Raw genomic sequence first — 18,717 nt, forward strand, 5'->3', positions numbered from 1 at the left:
AAGTCAATGGGTCCGTGTAAACACGTACCGCACACAGATGCTGTCCATGTGCCGTCCGTGTGCCGATTGGGTACCACACGGACCGTGCAGGAGACAGCGCTACAGTAAGCGCTGTCCCCTGCTTTTGGTGCTGAATCCAGAATTCATTCCTTCTCCCCAGCAGCGTTTGCTGGAGAGAAGGAATGAAAAATCAGGGTTTTTTTTGTGTGTGTTTAAAATACAGTTCCCGGTCAGCTCCCCCCTCCCTCCCCCTGTGCTCCCGCCCGCTGGCATTAAAATACTTACCCAGCTCCCTCGATGCTTCCTCTCAGCGTCACAGCTTGTCCTGTATGAGCAGTCACGTGGTGCCGCACATTACAGTGATGAATATGTGGCTCCACCTCCCATAGGGATTACCGGGAACTTTATTTTAACAACAAAAAACATAAAAAAACAATGATTTTTCATCCCTTCTCTCCAGCGAACACTGCTGGGAAGAAGGAAGGAATTCCGGATTCAGCACCCAAAGCAGGGGACAGCGCTTAACTCTAGCGCTGTCTCATGCACGGTCCGTGTGGTACCCAGTTGGCACACGGGCGGCATACGGCTGCCGCACGTGTGCCACACTGATGTGCCATGTGAGCACACGGACACACGTACACTGATAACTCCGGAACCGATTTTTACGGTACCGGAATTATCTGGACGTGTGGGACAGGCCTTAGGCAGTACATTCAGCAGATTTTGATGTGATCTATTGATTTTTTTTTTGTGTAGGTTACTTAAGGGGGTTATCCAACAAACAAAGTACCGTACATTTTAATTAGTAGATCTTGGAATAATAATAAAAAAATGTTCCTGTGCTGAGTTAATCTTATAAAACAGCAACTTTCACATTCAAATCAGCCCTGCTACACAGGTTTATTTCACAACCCTTGTATCTTCTGTATCCCACAACCCAAAACAGTTAAGGTACCTTCACACTAAACGACGCTGCAGCGATACCGACAACGATCCGGATCGCTGCAGCGTCGCTGTTTGGTCGCTGGAGAGCTGTCACACAGACAGTTCTCCAGCGACCAACGATCCCGAGGTCCCCGGTAACCAGGGTAAACATTATTCAATACTTTTTAGCTCCCTCCTCTGCTCGATCCTACCGCCTCATCTCTGCAGATGACTTTGCAGCACATTAAAAAATAAGGTCGACCAAACAAGTCAAATATTTACTGCCCATCAGCCACAACCCCTACTCTTCCCAGTCTATACCTTTGGCCTGGGACAACTCATAAAGTCTCATGTCTTCTAGTAGCACTTATACGCTGATGACACTCAGATCTACCTTTCCGGCACTGATGTCAGCTCTCTGCTGTCCAGAATCCCTGAGTGTCTATCAGCCACATCCTCCTTCTCATCATGTTCTTAAAGCTCAATGTGGACAAAACTGAACTCATCATTTTTTCTCATTATCACCTAACTCCCCTACCTGATTTACCTATCACAATATATGATATCACGCTTTCCCCTGTACCGCAAGTCCGGTATCTTGGAGGAACCCTCAACTTTGCCCTGTCCTTCAAACCATACATCCAAACTCTTTCCACCTCTTGTCGCCTCCAACTCAAAAATATTTCCAGAATCCATAAATTCCTCAACTCTAAATCTACTAAAATGTTAATGAATGCCCTCATCATCTGCCGCCTTGACCACTGCAATATCCTTCTCTGTGGCCTCCCTGCTAAGGCTAGGTTCACATTGCGTTAGGGCAATCCGTTAAGCGCATAGCGCTAGCGGATTGCGCTAACGCAATGTTTATTTTGGGTCCGCGTTCACCGTCCCCGCTAGCGCAGATCCCTGATCTGCGCTAGCGAGGGACGGACCTCAGACACACCTCCGTCACAAAAGAACGGCACATCGCTAGCGCGTGCCGAAAATGGCATGCGCTAGCGATGCGCTACAGGCACAAATCACATTGCTGTCAATGGGTGCGCTAACGAACCCGTTGCACAGCATTAATTGCGACATTTTCGCCGTGCAACGCAGTGCGTTAGCGTTAACCCATTAACGCAATGTGAACCTAGCCTAACTAACACTGTAACACCTCTCAAGTCCATCCATGCAGCCCACCTAATACAGCTCTTGCCTCTTAACTCCTCCACTTCTCCCCTCTGCAAATCCCTTCACTGGCTCCCAATTCCCCAACGTATCCAGTTCAAACTACTAACATTGACCTACAAAGCCATCCATAACCTGTCTACCTCATATATCTCCGAACTAATCTCCCGATATCTTCCAACACTTAATCTCCAGTTCTATCAAGACCTCCTTCTCTTCTCCACACTTATATGTTCCTCACCCCGATCGTTTCCAAGACTTCTGAGTATCCCCCATCTTCTGGAATTCTGTGCCACAACATTTCTGATTATCTGCCACACTTGGAACTTTCAGTTGGAACTTCAAAACTCATCTCTTAAAGAAAGCTTCCAGCCTGCAGTGACTGCGCCACCACCTCACCACCACCGAAGCTGCCGCAAACCATCTACCTATTGTCTCCTTCCCCATTATCCTATAGACTGTAAGCCCGCAAGGACAGAACCCACTCCATTCTGTACCAGTCTGTAATTTATATGTAACTCCTTCTCATGTAACTTTTTAAAATATATTTTTATTGACTTTTCTCACAAGACCCTGTTTCATTAGGACCAAATTATGGATGTTGTTTAGGGATACACAAATTGCTGCTTAATTCCTATCATTTTTGCTCCACACTATCCTAATAAAGTTAGTCATCTAGTTATTAGAGTTGTGTGGATGCCTAATAGGTTTAGACTTTTTTTTTACGAAATATATGTGGAAGAAAATACTTTATATTAAATAGTTGCATTTTAAAAAAATAATAATTTGTATTCACTTTATTTTTATATTACCAAAAAATGCCAATAAGGGACTAGTGGCTGAGTTCTTTGACCCAGGACTTTTATGAAAAAAAAGAAAAAACCTTGCTCAAGTGCGCCCCCCCCCGCATCCTGCCGCCCTAGGCACGTGCCCTCAAGTGCCTAGTGGCAAATACGGCCCTGCCTGCAGCAGATCCGTAGCAGGATGTAGTCTGACATAATGTGCACTCAGCCTACAGATAGCCAAACGCATGCGATCCCTGAAGGTCTGTCTTACAGCCATTTCTCCCAACTCCTACACACACTAATGACTTGTTTGGGTGCTCATGTGTTTTCAATAGGATGAGAGGAGAAAGCAGCTGATAGACACCTCTGGCAGTGGCTTATATTAAGGAGACCATAAGGGTCGGGCATTTGAATTGAAAATGTCCGTTCCACATCTCCATTGGCATCACTTGTTGGGGTAGTGTTGAGGAGCTGTACTATCATAACCATTGACCACCCCTTCTTAAAGGGAACCTGTCACCCCCCCCCCCCAGGCGTTTTTAACTAAAAGAGCCACCTTGTCCAGCACTAATGCTGCATTCTGTCAAGGTGGCTCTTTTAGTTGGGGTCCCTTCCAACGCTGAAATAATCATTTTTATAATTTTACCTTATACCTGTTGTCTTGGCGGGGGCATGTCTTTTCCTCCCCTGAACACAAACGCCTCCCAGCTGTAAGTTCTCATCATGTGATGGGAGTCGAAGGGCAGCGCAAACTTACAGCGCAGGCGCCGGGGACGCCAATGACAGCAGAGGCGGCGGCACCCGGTGCATGGAGGGGCTGAGGGATGACTGGGAGGCGTATGCGTCTGGGAGGGGGGGGGGAAGACATGCCCCCCTGACAGACTACAGGTATGAGGGGCAAATTATAAAAACAAACAGTTCAGCGATAGAAGGGACCCCAACTAAAAGAGCCACCTTGACAGAATGCAGCATTAGTGGCTATCTCCTGCAGAATAAAAGGGTTGGACTGGTGAACTTAAAATGTGTTCTCCTTCTCTACCCAACATCACCTGTCTGGAGAGTCAGGAAGCCCCGATACTCAGCAGATGGTTGGCCTATCCTGCTGAAATCCCTGTGTTCAGCCATCTTCATTGTAAAATGGCGGATTGCCTTTAGATAGCGCTCAGTCGAACCAACCTTCACAGATTCACCTTCCCAACCATTACATATACTGTGCATGCACGCTCAGTTCAGCCAAGCATATATACAAAATTGGCGCGCACTCAGTTTTGATGGGGGAGCGAGGTGCTGGTGTAGTGGGCTGTATAAGCCCTACGTATATGAAGAAGTATGGTACACCGCACACTCTATGTGTATATTTGCAAAGTGATGGAAAGTTTATTTATAAATTCAATTATAGTACAGGGAAAGCGACCAGAGGTAATTATAATGACGTTTCGGCCCTACCAGGGCCTTAATCATATAATCGCTAAAGAAAGAAAAATAAAAATAAAAAACAAAATAAACACACGGTATATACAATAAATTACGTTGCAAAAACAGAAACACAAAACGCTTCCAGCCTAGAGAAAAAGGGGACAATGGAACAGAAAATAATAAATAATAAAAAATGGATAAACTCAAATGGAGAAGAATACAATAACAGTGACATGACATGGTACATAATGAAACATCATATATGGTCCCCGGAACAAAAGGGGGAAAAAAGGTTTTTTAAAAACAGGGCTAGACTAAGGTACTGGAAGCCAGACTTTATGACGGTTAACAGCAAGGATACAACGTATAAAGGCATTACCTTAAATGTGCATATAGAGGGGGAGGAGAAGGTCCTTGTGGACGAAGGCACACACTGCAGAAAAGATAATATATGTACATGAGATTGGGGCGGTACATAGAAGATAAGGTATATGAAGGGATATAAGATGTACCTTGTATGCCAGATGATAGTGCGTAAAAAGACGCAACAACAGCCCTGAGGTGGGTACTATAGAGACACAGAAGATGGGCATATGAGGGGCATGAATAAACTATGGGTAAAATGATGTAGCAGTGCCGTTGACAGTGTTGGGGTTAAGTGGGGAGGTAGGTTACCTGGTGGGTAGAAGAACTGAGCGGCGCTCCCGCGCCCTGCTGCCGGTATGTAGCGTGGCCGGCGGTGCAATGTTTTATGTGTGCAAACCGGAAATAGGACCTGCAGCACCGGAAGTGACGCGGGCGGTCCGGGAGCGCAACAGCGCATGCGCGGCCGGCGATTCAGTGTGAATCCGGTTGCTAAGAGACCATGGCGCTGTGTATGTCAGCGGTTGCTGTGGGGCTTATGCGTCCATGTGGGCAGCCGGCAGTAAGGTGAATAATGCCGTGCCTACCAGTAATAAGCCAGGGGGGCCATGCTAAGGTATATATTATGGGGAAAAACAGGGCATACTGTTATAGGTATACAGTGTCATACTAGGGTTGCATAGACAATAAAAGTAGTAAAGAATAAATTGCTAAATGTCAGAGGCTGCTGGAGATGTAATAATAGGGCGGCATATTATACTAAAGAAATGCTGAGGTGGTCTAGAAGAGCCAAGGGAAGAAGGGGAACGAGAGGGGGGGGGGGGGGGAAAGGGGGGAAGGGCCAATTTTACTAAATATATAGATACCAGGAAACCCTGAAATGTAGTCAATAAGGAAAAGATGATATGGCTAGGGTGACCATGGAAGATGGAATGGAGGCTAAGGAAGGGATACCTGGGAAAGCGATGTATGTGACGTAGACATAGGGAGATAAATGGGTAGTGTACCTCTAGGGGAACCCACCGGGAGATTCAACGGATCTGTAAGGGAAAAGGAGAAAATTAGAAAACTAGACTAAACTGACCAATCTATTTCCCTATTCAATCCCCTAGGTGCAAGGGTGTCCAATGTGTATATCCACCAGGTTTCCCTGGATTTCAGACGTTTGATGTGGTTACCGCCCCGTCTGGGGCGGGGTACATGCTCCAGAACCTGAAATTTAAGTTGAGCCACTGTGTGTCTAGCTTTTACAAAGTGGTCAGGTAGGGGAAGCCAGATTTTGTTGCACCTGATAGTAGATTTGTGGCTTGCTATTCTATCCCGTATGTGCTGTGTAGTCTCGCCGACGTAAAGTAGTCCGCAGGGGCACTTAATGACATAGACTACGAAATTAGAATCGCACGTAAAAAAGCCACGAATGGGGTAAGATTTCCCTGTCCTCGGGTGTGTAACATTATCTGATTTTATCACGTTAGAGCAGGCGGCACAGTTCAAGCATGGGAAAGTCCCATTACGGCGTGAGCTTAAAAATTGCTGTGTTGGTAGACGAAGTGTGCTACCCATATCGGCCCTGACTATTTGGTCACGGATATTGGGAGGTCTCCTCGTGCTCATGAGTGCTGGTACCCTGAAGGACGGGATTTCTGGATGGGCTCTGCCAAGGAGGGGCCAGTGCTTTTTTATTACTGAGTACACCTTAGCCATGAAAGGATGGTGTGTGTGTACAAACGGTATCCTTTCCAGGGATTGACGTGGTGTTGGACTCGTAGGAGGATTGGAGGACCTATTGAGTTCCTGTGTTAGGAGGGTCGAGGGGTAGTTCCTGTCACTGAATTTTTGTGCCATGTTGTTGAGTCGAATTCGTCGCGTCCCAGGGTCCGTGACGATACGGGAGACTCTTTTAAATTGAGATCTAGGCAAACTATTTTTGGTAGTGGTTGGATGGCAACTAGAATAGAGTAACAGGCTGTTACAGTCCGTTGGTTTCGTATAGAGATCTGTTTTAAGGAATCCACTGGCATCCTTCAATATCAGGGTATCCAAGAAGGCTATTTGGGCTTCATGGGTGTGGATGGTAAACTTGAGCTCTTGGAAGGTGGAGTTAAGAGTAGAATAGAATATATCGAGGGTGCTGGATGGCCCTGTCCAAATCAGAAAAATATCGTCTATGTACCTGCAGTAATCAAGGACATGTTGAATGAACAGCTCATGTGTATAGACATATTGGGTTTCAAAGTAATCCATGTACGCATTGGCGTAGGCCGGAGCCACGTTCGAGCCCATAGCGGTCCCGCATACCTGGGCATAGTAGGTGTCCTCAAAAAGGAAGTAATTCTCAAAGAGAACCATACGTAAGAGTTCAAGGCAGAAGGATATGGCATTCTGAGACATGTCCGTTTGTTGCAAGAGTTCTCTAGTGGCATGCATGCCCTTCTCGTGGGTTATGGAGGTGTATAGGCTGTTGACGTCCATGGTGACAAGGATACTATGAGGAGGTACCTGGTATAGCTGTTTAATTTTTTCGAGAAACTGGTTAGTGTCCAATATAAAAGACTTTGTGTTTTTGGTCAGGGGTGTCAGAATTTTTTCGAGAAATATTGAAAGTGGTGAAAGAACCGAGTCGGTGGACGCCACAATAGGTCTACCTGGGGGATTTTGTAAGGATTTATGGATTTTTGGTAGAACGTAAAAAACCGGAATAATCGGATGGGGGTTCTGAAGGAAAGTTGCTGTCTTGCTGTCAATCGTGTTGTTATCTTGGTATATTTTAATAATTTCCCTAATCTTTGTAGTGATAGCTGTGGTGGGATCCCTAGGTATGACCTTGTAGGTATTAGTGTCCGCTAGCTGTCTAAGGATCTCTCCCCGATACTGTGTCCGATCCATGACTACAGTGGCACCTCCCTTGTCCGCAGGTTTTATAGTAATGGTATTGTTGGACCGTAAGGAGGAAAGTGCCTGCTTCTCTTCCAGTGTCATGTTGGTATGCGTGGGAAAGAATCCTAATTTTTGTTCATGGGATAAGGATTTGATATCATGATCTACCAGAGAGATGAATGTTTCGATGGCATGGTACGAGTGAGGAGGAGAGAAAGTGCTACTATTACGAAGTCCCAGAGAAGAGATAGATAGTGCCGGGGTAGTTTCAGTAGGTCCATGAGGTCTCCCGACCGGCACCGGTGTTGGTAAATTACCAAAATGAGTCTTAAGTCTAATGGATCTGTAGAAACGATGCAAGTCCTTCTCAAGTTGGAATGAGTCCCAATGAGGTGTTGGACAGAAAGATAGTCCTTTCTGTAGCACGGTCAGTTCCGCTGGTGACAGGGAATAGCTGGAGATGTTAACCACTTGATTGGTTGGCTTACCTGGCTTCGGGTCAACATCCTTTCTCCGCGATCTTCGGGTTGGTTTGTTTGGTGTCGTCCCCCTCTGCGGCCTGTAGCTAAAAAATGTTGCTTGTTGGAACCGGTGGAGGAGTCGCTGCCAGAGCTGTAGGATCCCGGTCTTCTGGAGTAGTTGCGACGCCGCCAGTTTGTGGTATTGGACAAGTCGCTCCATCGATACACGTTGTCGTTAGCGTAGTCCTCCCTGGAAAGGATACCGTTTGTACACACACACCATCCTTTCATGGCTAAGGTGTACTCAGTAATAAAAAAGCACTGGCCCCTCCTTGGCAGAGCCCATCCAGAAATCCCGTCCTTCAGGGTACCAGCACTCATGAGCACGAGGAGACCTCCCAATATCCGTGACCAAATAGTCAGGGCCGATATGGGTAGCACACTTCGTCTACCAACACAGCAATTTTTAAGCTCACGCCGTAATGGGACTTTCCCATGCTTGAACTGTGCCGCCTGCTCTAACGTGATAAAATCAGATAATGTTACACACCCGAGGACAGGGAAATCTTACCCCATTCGTGGCTTTTTTACGTGCGATTCTAATTTCGTAGTCTATGTCATTAAGTGCCCCTGCGGACTACTTTACGTCGGCGAGACTACACAGCACATACGGGATAGAATAGCAAGCCACAAATCTACTATCAGGTGCAACAAAATCTGGCTTCCCCTACCTGACCACTTTGTAAAAGCTAGACACACAGTGGCTCAACTTAAATTTCAGGTTCTGGAGCATGTACCCCGCCCCAGACGGGGCGGTAACCACATCAAACGTCTGAAATCCAGGGAAACCTGGTGGATATACACATTGGACACCCTTGCACCTAGGGGATTGAATAGGGAAATAGATTGGTCAGTTTAGTCTAGTTTTCTAATTTTCTCCTTTTCCCTTACAGATCCGTTGAATCTCCCGGTGGGTTCCCCTAGAGGTACACTACCCATTTATCTCCCTATGTCTACGTCACATACATCGCTTTCCCAGGTATCCCTTCCTTAGCCTCCATTCCATCTTCCATGGTCACCCTAGCCATATCATCTTTTCCTTATTGACTACATTTCAGGGTTTCCTGGTATCTATATATTTAGTAAAATTGGCCCTTCCCCCCTTTCCCCCCCCCCCCCCCTCTCGTTCCCCTTCTTCCCTTGGCTCTTCTAGACCACCTCAGCATTTCTTTAGTATAATATGCCGCCCTATTATTACATCTCCAGCAGCCTCTGACATTTAGCAATTTATTCTTTACTACTTTTATTGTCTATGCAACCCTAGTATGACACTGTATACCTATAACAGTATGCCCTGTTTTTTCCCCATAATATATACCTTAGCATGGCCCCCCTGGCTTATTACTGGTAGGCACGGCATTATTCACCTTACTGCCGGCTGCCCACATGGACGCATAAGCCCCACAGCAACCGCTGACATACACAGCGCCATGGTCTCTTAGCAACCGGATTCACACTGAATCGCCGGCCGCGCATGCGCTGTTGCGCTCCCGGACCGCCCGCGTCACTTCCGGTGCTGCAGGTCCTATTTCCGGTTTGCACACATAAAACATTGCACCGCCGGCCACGCTACATACCGGCAGCAGGGCGCGGGAGCGCCGCTCAGTTCTTCTACCCACCAGGTAACCTACCTCCCCACTTAACCCCAACACTGTCAACGGCACTGCTACATCATTTTACCCATAGTTTATTCATGCCCCTCATATGCCCATCTTCTGTGTCTCTATAGTACCCACCTCAGGGCTGTTGTTGCGTCTTTTTACGCACTATCATCTGGCATACAAGGTACATCTTATATCCCTTCATATACCTTATCTTCTATGTACCGCCCCAATCTCATGTACATATATTATCTTTTCTGCAGTGTGTGCCTTCGTCCACAAGGACCTTCTCCTCCCCCTCTATATGCACATTTAAGGTAATGCCTTTATACGTTGTATCCTTGCTGTTAACCGTCATAAAGTCTGGCTTCCAGTACCTTAGTCTAGCCCTGTTTTTAAAAAACCTTTTTTCCCCCTTTTGTTCCGGGGACCATATATGATGTTTCATTATGTACCATGTCATGTCACTGTTATTGTATTCTTCTCCATTTGAGTTTATCCATTTTTTATTATTTATTATTTTCTGTTCCATTGTCCCCTTTTTCTCTAGGCTGGAAGCGTTTTGTGTTTCTGTTTTTGCAACGTAATTTATTGTATATACCGTGTGTTTATTTTGTTTTTTATTTTTATTTTTCTTTCTTTAGCGATTATATGATTAAGGCCCTGGTAGGGCCGAAACGTCATTATAATTACCTCTGGTCGCTTTCCCTGTACTATAATTGAATTTATAAATAAACTTTCCATCACTTTGCAAATATACACATAGAGTGTGCGGTGTACCATACTTCTTCAGTTCAGCCAAGCATCAGATTTTTTGTTAAAGTTTTATAGTAATAATAATGCAATATCGTAGAATGTATGTGTTTTCAATGGTAGGGAGTGGAATAAGCCACCACTAAACACCTCTAACAACAGTGGCTTATCTTTTAGGAATATAAAAAGAGACCAAATAGCAAGATGGCAATCAGTGGTGTGGGCAGGGCTATACAGAGCTCAGCATTCAGAGATCTGCAACAGAGATAACAGGGATTTAATCAAAGCTACAGAAAGCAGCTCAGTAAGTGACTTTCCTGAAATCAGTGTCAGTGTCCTTACACCATGCTGCTCTCAGATTACATAACAAAAACCTGCTGACAGATTGCCTGTAATGTGTATGGGGGTTTGTGCTTCACATCTATCAGCAAAGATGCAGAGACATGACACTAATCCTGCTTCAGTACCACATTGTATCAGCACAACAGTCCTAATGTGTCCATTCCTGGATTCTATGGCTCCATGTTCTTCTTCAACAGTTTTTCATCTAGAAACTACCCAACAAAAGCACAGCCCTATAGTCACCATGTATACATAAGTGAAGAATGTCTGTACTAAGTCTTTGTGCAGCCATGGAGTCCGTGGCTTCATGCAGATGCAGCTATGCACACAGCAGTCTGCGACTTTGGAAGCCCCCGGAGATCCCCTTGGCAGAGGAGAGAAGTATAAACCCCCCTATATCCTATAACAAGCCATGTGTGGTCACATTGTGCGGGTGTAACTCGTCTCTCATTCTGCTGGATATCAGGCCTAGATGCCTGCAAGAAGCTGTTTATATAAAGTTCCCGGACAGGCCGCAGACACCTATAATGTTATCTGTCCTCTGTACATGGAGACCCCACCTATCCCAGAGGAGACCAGCAATCCTTCTGGAGAATAAGATATAATAGGGGCTGCAGTGTAAAATACATAGAATACCACACACTAGGATAAAGAAACAGCAATGGTAGGAACCAAAGGAAAGCATGTTCAGAGTTTCTATTCTTAATGGGGTATTCTGGTAGAACGATCAGATACCCTCAAGATATCGGTTGTAGTCTGACTTCTGGGACTCCACAAACCATCATAATGGGGAAAATTTACCCCGTCAAAATGTAGAAGCATTACGTACTCTCAACTGCTCCATTTATTGACCTAAAGATGCAGATGGAGAGCCCTAGGCTATATGCACACAGTCCAGTGCTGGATTGGAGTGCCAAGGGCCCACCTGCAACCCACTCCAGGGCCCCACTTTTCAGCTACATTCAAAAGTTACATTATCCTCAATCACAAATTGATATAACAATGATGCTGCCTTTGTCTGTACATAGTGATTCAGGTATATTGTGCCAAGTACTGCTCATATAAGAGGGTGGTGGCCCGCCGGAGGATTCTCCTGTTCAGCTGTGGGCCAGTCCAAGCCTGTGCCCAACTGTAGCAGCAGATATCTCTGCTGCAAAAACGAGAGATTTGGGCAGTTAAAACACTGCATGGAATACGGTACATACGTTTTTGATGCACCGTTGTGTTTTTTCCCCCATTTATTTGAATGAGTGAAAAATGCTACAAATATGCTGAAAGGACAGGCTGCAGATTTAAAAAAAAGCTGTGATGGTTCAAATCTGGGTTCAAATCCCACCAAGGACAACATCTGTAAGGAGTCTGTGTGTTCTCCCCATGTTTGCGTGGGTTTCCTCTGGGTTCTCCGGTTTCCTCCCACACTCCAAAGACATACTGATAGGGAATCTAGATTGTGAGCCCCATCAGGGACAGCAATGATAATGTCTGTGAAGCGCGGCAGAATATGTTAGCACTATAGAAAAATAAAGATTATTATTAAATCTGAAAGAAAAAATAAGCATTGTTTCATGAGATTTCAGAAATCTCATTCACTTTGCTGGTTCTGTAAAACACTGCATTTTTCTGCGGTCAAAGAAGTCCAGAAAAAAACGCTGCAAAAATGCAACCTGAGAACAAGCCCTTAGACTGATCAAGAAGTGTCGTTCAGCCGACATCAATCTCTATTGACTCCCCCTAAGCAATGAACTCTCGGTAGAACGTTCATGTGTTTTAAATGGTGAAAGTGGCTTGTCTCACACAGAAATAGAATTGAGTGTTTGAATACACACTGCCTTTCACTTCTTTCCTCCAAAATCATTTATGAGGATAAAATGAGGCCCCATCTAGCCAATATCAGAAGGTTTGGCTAACGGCTCCAATATACCGTACATTAGACCAGTGTTTCCCAAACTCCAGTTCTCACGGACCCCACAGGTCATGTTCTCAGGATTTCCTTAGTATTGCACAGGTGGTAGAAGTTTCCACAAGCCCTCAGGAATTCTCTCACCTGTGCAACACTATGGAAATCCTGAAAATATGACCTGTGGGGTCCGTGAGGCCTGGAGTTTGTAGACACAAAAAACGTATCAACCATGTGTTCCTGTTTCCATAATTGTTCTCTTGTGTCTACAAGACTGTGGAGCTACCCACCACTCCTCTTGGGCTATCTGCACATAAGCTGTTCTACTCTGTATGCACACATGGATTTTTCCTCTCTGAACCCTGTTCACACAGGTAATATACAGATGATCAGGTTTTTAAATACATCAGATAGGGATTGCATACATTAGTTAGGACTGCTCTGATATGGGTATACCGTGAAGTTTGGTAGAGCAGCTTAGTATACATTTTTTGCAAAAAACGTATCAACCAAATACCCTGTTTTTTACATCTTTTACTAGCACTTGCGGATTACTGCAACATTTTTTTCAAACTGAGTGTTTTTGGTTTTACTATTCTCTTTTGTGTCTTCATTAGACTAATGTAGGCTGAACACATTGATATCAACAGACTCGCCCAATAGTCAAATGTGTATGGGGTGTCCCGACAGGAGAATTAAGGGTCTGGAATATTTGATTACAGACTGACGATCCTTTTGTTCACTAAAGATAAGCTGCCGCCAGAGATGTCTGGCGGCAGCTTTCGCATAGAGAACACGTGAGTGCTCGGCTGAGGAAATTCTCCTGTGTATAGGAGAGTTAGGCAAGAACGCAGTAGGTTGAACCATCGTTTGGTCAACAGCTATCAAAAGTGTGTGGTGGAGCTTTCGGGTATAGGGACACCTTTAGAACTAGGACGCATAACCTAATAACCATAGTTTTGCCTCCTAATTGATAGCATAGAAGTGAAAAAAAAATTCAAGTGGTATAATGGGTGAAGTGAAGAATCGTATGTCCACTGCCATGAAAAATAATATGCAGATAAGAATCACAGGCAGGCGGTCGGGTTCTTGTAAGTGCAGGATGTTTGCTCTCCATCTAAGTGACCCAAGAGGATTCCTTCACATAAGAGTGCTGTGTACACAGAAGAATTAATCCCTCCATTAGCCACATTTTACGATCAAATATCTCATAGAGCAAATTAGATTGGATTTCAATATTCTGAAAATGAGCTACACACGGAGGCCTTCCCAGTGATTTATGGGCTAGACAAGACACTGACGGGGAAGTTAGCGTCTCCCCCCCCCCATCGAAGATGTGGCGTATTGCTAGGTCAATGTGCAAAATAAGTTCTGCAAATTTGTCTCTCTAAGGCAACTTTCAAAATAAAATTTGCGTAGCATTTGCTGTTGGTAACTCTTTTTTATCTTAGCCGAACTGTCGATCAATCCACTGGTGGACACAGACAGAAAAGGCCCCTGTGCAAGAACAATACATGGGCCCTTTGCAGCCCAAGATCTCCTAAAAATGCAAAATTGCACCTGCTTTGGAGGTATAAATGGGCCCCCTCTCCTCTTGGGCCCTGTGTGGCTGCACAGGTTGCACCAATGATATGTCCGTCCCTGGATCAATCTCTACGCTCGCTTGTATTAAATCTTGATTTTGTTGCAAATTTTAATGCAAATTTATTTGCAAGTTGCATCGCAGCAGGTGAAGTTAGTGACAAATATCTGCATTGGCATATACTATGGATCTGGAAATCTGTACCAGGCCAAAGATTCATGGTGGATTTTTACGATGTATAAGATTTACTAAGCCCCCATTATCTTGTATTGTGCTGCTTTATCTGCAGAATTTCAACTAAAGACACTAAAATTTAGTAGCAAATTACAGAACAATACAAGGAATGAGGAATAATGAAACAGACATTTATTCTAATCTGCTGCGTGCCCCGCGAGTGCACCCGGCATTGTACTGCTGCATCTATACAAGATACTACAGGGTTTTCCATTCATGTAATGCATTGTTCTTCGATTTTTTTTTTACAAGAAGTAATTAAAAACAATTTAGATTTTGAAGCCAGATGTGGATTTTAAACAGAAGAAATGTGTGTACCCCCAAAAAACTGAAACAAAGCTTCAATTGGTAAAAAAGCAAAAATGGAAACCGTGTAACTGAAAGATCTGACTACACGGTAGGTTTGTAGTCTGTAACCATGGTAATGCTTATGTCTTCATAGGAGCTACAGACATTTTTGTAAATTATAGATGCAGTGGGATAATGAAAAATGCTTGTGAAAGAAGAGGACGGAGACTTTAATATAAACTGGTAATATTTGCACAGGACAGGCAGTTTTCTGAGCCATTTTACTAATTCTTCCAGTGCATAAATAGCTGCTCAAACTGCCCTCAGGCTATGCTCACATGTCCAGTAATCATCTGGTAGAACGCATCTAGCAGCAATCAGTTGACAATACACCTGTGTAGACAGAACTTTGTCAAGCTAGAAAAAAAAAAACAAAACACTGATTTCAACTAAATCCATTTTTTTTTTAAATTGAAGTCCAGGGAAAACGGATCAGTTAAATAGCAATCTGAAACTGATCCAGTAAGCAAAAAACGGATCCTTTTCAAATGAAAGAAAAAGTGATGGCTAATTGACGGATCCGTTTTCCATAGACTTCAATGTAAAAAAACAGATTCAGTTTAAAATCAGATTTTTTATAGCTGGATGAAAAAGTTCTGACTGCACAACTTTTTTTGTCAATTGACTGTTGCTGGATCCGTTCTATCGGATCATTACTGGACATGTGAACATAGCCTAAGATGTTTGATAACAAGAAACACAGGGGCAGATAAGGTATGTGCATGCAGCGTCCCAGAGATCTGGTCGTTGCAGTATGACACTCTGCCACTATGGGGAGTAGCGGTACGTCTGATGGCACTGAAGGAATTCCACTGACCAGGTATCACCAGCACACATTACACTTCACACTCCGGCCACTAGGGGGAGCAAAAGGCTTTATTTATTGGGCCCCTCCTCACACTGGTAAAACTAGGGGTTGGATAGAAAGTTAGTCAGAAACTGACTGGGTTGGATTCAGGCAACATCCCGTGGCAGGGGGTGTTGCAGGGAGACGACACGGGGGGTCCCTGTCAGGCGTGGGAACCTGGCAGGCGCCTAGCGACCAGAACAGAACGTTACGGAACCGCGTCTGCACACCCCGCAGCGGTATCCTAAGAAAGAGACACGAAGCGAAGGATATTGTGAGACAGTGAGAAACGAGATCAAGCACAAAGGAGAGCCAGTAGGAGTCGTGCTGTGAGACCGAGGCAACATCCTACTGAGGCGCGTAGCCGGTGGCCGGAACACCGCGGGAGTAACTGACTCACTTACTTCAAACTCCGCAGGACAGTTAATTATAGGTTGGCTGTCTCACCTAAACACCTACGAAGACATAGGGGGCAACAGTGGGAGAGGGGCGACGCTAGAGTCCTGGAAGACCTCCAGGCCTTCCCGTCATACGGGTGCATCCTAGCCATAACATACCTGGGGGATGTTGAACTAGAAACATCTGGAACGTATTAGAAAGAACGAACGAGAACAGAAGTTGTGAGGACTATTCTGAATGCTCAGCAGGGTAGCACTACAACACACAGGCGCTATTGGTAGGCAACGATTTCCACCTGCAAAGGGACTTCTGAAAGTGCCCATCAGACCGGCAGGTCTCAGATAGCCCTGTTAAGCGTGCTCTGGATTGCGGATCCTGAAGTCTTCAGTAAAGAGGTAAAGAGACTGCAACCTTGTGTCCTCGTTATTGACTGCACCTCACACCATCACCATCCACCTTACTGGGAAGCCCTGGGGACATACTTCACCTGTGGGAAGGTTCACCATCTAGCTGCCATCACATCACCCCAGCGGACCCCACAGCAGCGTCGGTCACCCTGACCGGACACCACAGGTGGCGTCACGAACCCCTGACAGACTGTACCACCTTTATTGGACGCCCCTTAGCAGGGTCATGGACCGGGTCTAGCCACCATGACAGCTTCAGAACCGAACCAGAGATTCCCGGTACCGAGAACGCGTGGCCCTGTGTCTGGGGGCGCTCCATGCACACAATGAGTATTTGCAGCTGATATCTATGCCCCAAAACCTAGAAAGTAAGCATGAAAAACACTGAATAAAATACATATTTTTTATGCCTTTTCCCCCATTCATTTCAATGTGTGAAAAACGCTGCAAAAACACTGAAAACATTGACATGCTGCCGATTTTTGAAAAACGCTTTGATAGTTCATATTTGCAAGGAAATATATAAACAGCATGTGCACTGTAAAGTACAGGGTTTTTTACCCTAGAAAAAAAATTAGGGGAAAAACGCTGAAAAAAATGCAGCGTGTGAACAAGAATAGACTGGAATTTCTTGACGTAGAGAAAAATGTTCCAAATATATTAATAGGTGCAAGCCTCTCAATAAAGAGCTGCATCTATAGTCATCCTTATGCTAGTCTTGGCCCGCCGATTCCAGCTTAACCCTAGCCAATTAATGCTTACAAAATAAATTACGAATGAAAAATAAAATAAATGCAAATTTTAGTACAATAATGAAGTGCAACAAAATTTGCCCATTTTTATAACACAAATAAGGTGCAAATCCAATGTTAGGTTTCCCCTTAATTCTACGTTTCCTTTTAATTAGAAATTATACTTTGTGCAACAGACTGAGTGTCTGCCATGTTGGATTTTTTGGTCAGGAGGCGGGCAATTTATGGTAAGAAAGGGCAAAATACAAATGTGACATGGAAAACTCTTTCAGTCCTAATATAGATTGGGTCCATTGGCGTAATTTAAAGCTTGTGGGCCCCAATGCAAAGTCTCCAAAAGGGCCCCCAACGATCACTAATCTTTAATAGGAATAGTATTTTCCTATGGGTCAAAGGGATTTTTGAGTCCCCATCTTGTCTCTAGGGCCTGAGTTTGATTGCAAACCCTTCATCTAGTATAGTTGGGTCTCAGCATCTCTACCCCTAGTGACTTTTGGTACGACAGGCATAAAAATGAATGAAAAATTACCCACTTTTACTTCTGCAATCATCTGTCCAGCTTCTGCTGCAAGTTGTGGCTGGTTGCTTGTAGCTTTTTGTACCTTATTCCTTGTGCAATTTTGTTAAGCCGTTTGTTTTATTGTTGGTCAATACATACAGATTTCTCCATCTACGCCAGTTTAAAGAGCATGCTCATCGTTAAAACAAACCCTTATATATAAAATGGTTCTCTTGGTTCTGATTTTCTGTCAGCTATCCCAAATATTACAATTATTTTGTCAGGATTGCAGAGGTAGGATAAGGTCTTCAGTATCCTTGGATGAGGGGGGACTTAAACTGTATAATTAGGTATCTCAACTCTCACATAGATATATGTAGGTGGAATGGGGAGGCCTTCCTGTCTCGCGCCTCCATGTGGGGTCCCCGTGCAGATAGCCAATTCCCGATCCATGGGTTTGGGCTGTGGTTCATTAACTTTTCCAAGTGCCTCCCAATGATAATCATACTCATCTTTGGCATAACGGGACCCTTTCTAAATTTTACGATCTGAAGAAGGGCCTTTATGGGAGAGGGCGAGCTTGGCTTTCAGGGTCAGGTTTATGCATCCGTAAATCATTCCAGGCTTTGAAGGAAGAGCACAGAACATTTTAGTTTTCTGTTTCTTACAGCTCAGGCATACCCTTTACACTCACTCCAAAGATGCTCCTCCTACCTTACATGATTTCCCCTTTGGTCTGGGTGGTGTTGTTGGCTTCTCCCGCCGCCCAACAGTCAGACACATACTTACCTACACCTTGTTCTACTGGTTGAAAGCACCAGGCCACCTCAAATGCAGGCGAGACGGGATTGGGAGGTAGCCATAGGTCAACAATAATGAGAACTTGTTTTGGAGATCCCAATGTTGGGAGAGCCAGACACTTCTATATCCTACATATTATACCACAGCCAGAAAGAGTAGGGTCGTGGGAAATTGACTTTTAGGGAAAAGGAACAACACCTTT

General features: G+C 44.7%; 1 protein-coding gene across 1 annotated transcript in view; it reads right to left on the reverse strand.

Moving 5' to 3' along the window:
* The window catches only part of LOC138642914 (uncharacterized), an 81,903-nt gene extending 64,082 nt beyond the window's left edge, over window positions 1-17,821 (reverse strand). The window contains exon 1 of the mRNA XM_069731522.1: window positions 17,749-17,821. Coding sequence (XP_069587623.1) covers window positions 17,749-17,766 — 18 coding nt within the window. The 5' untranslated portion in view covers window positions 17,767-17,821. The remainder of the gene's footprint in view (window positions 1-17,748) is intronic.
* Window positions 17,822-18,717: the final 896 nt, after the last annotated feature.

The sequence above is a fragment of the Ranitomeya imitator genome, chromosome 6 (assembly GCF_032444005.1).
Source record: "Ranitomeya imitator isolate aRanImi1 chromosome 6, aRanImi1.pri, whole genome shotgun sequence".
NCBI classification, from domain to species: Eukaryota; Metazoa; Chordata; class Amphibia; order Anura; family Dendrobatidae; genus Ranitomeya; species Ranitomeya imitator.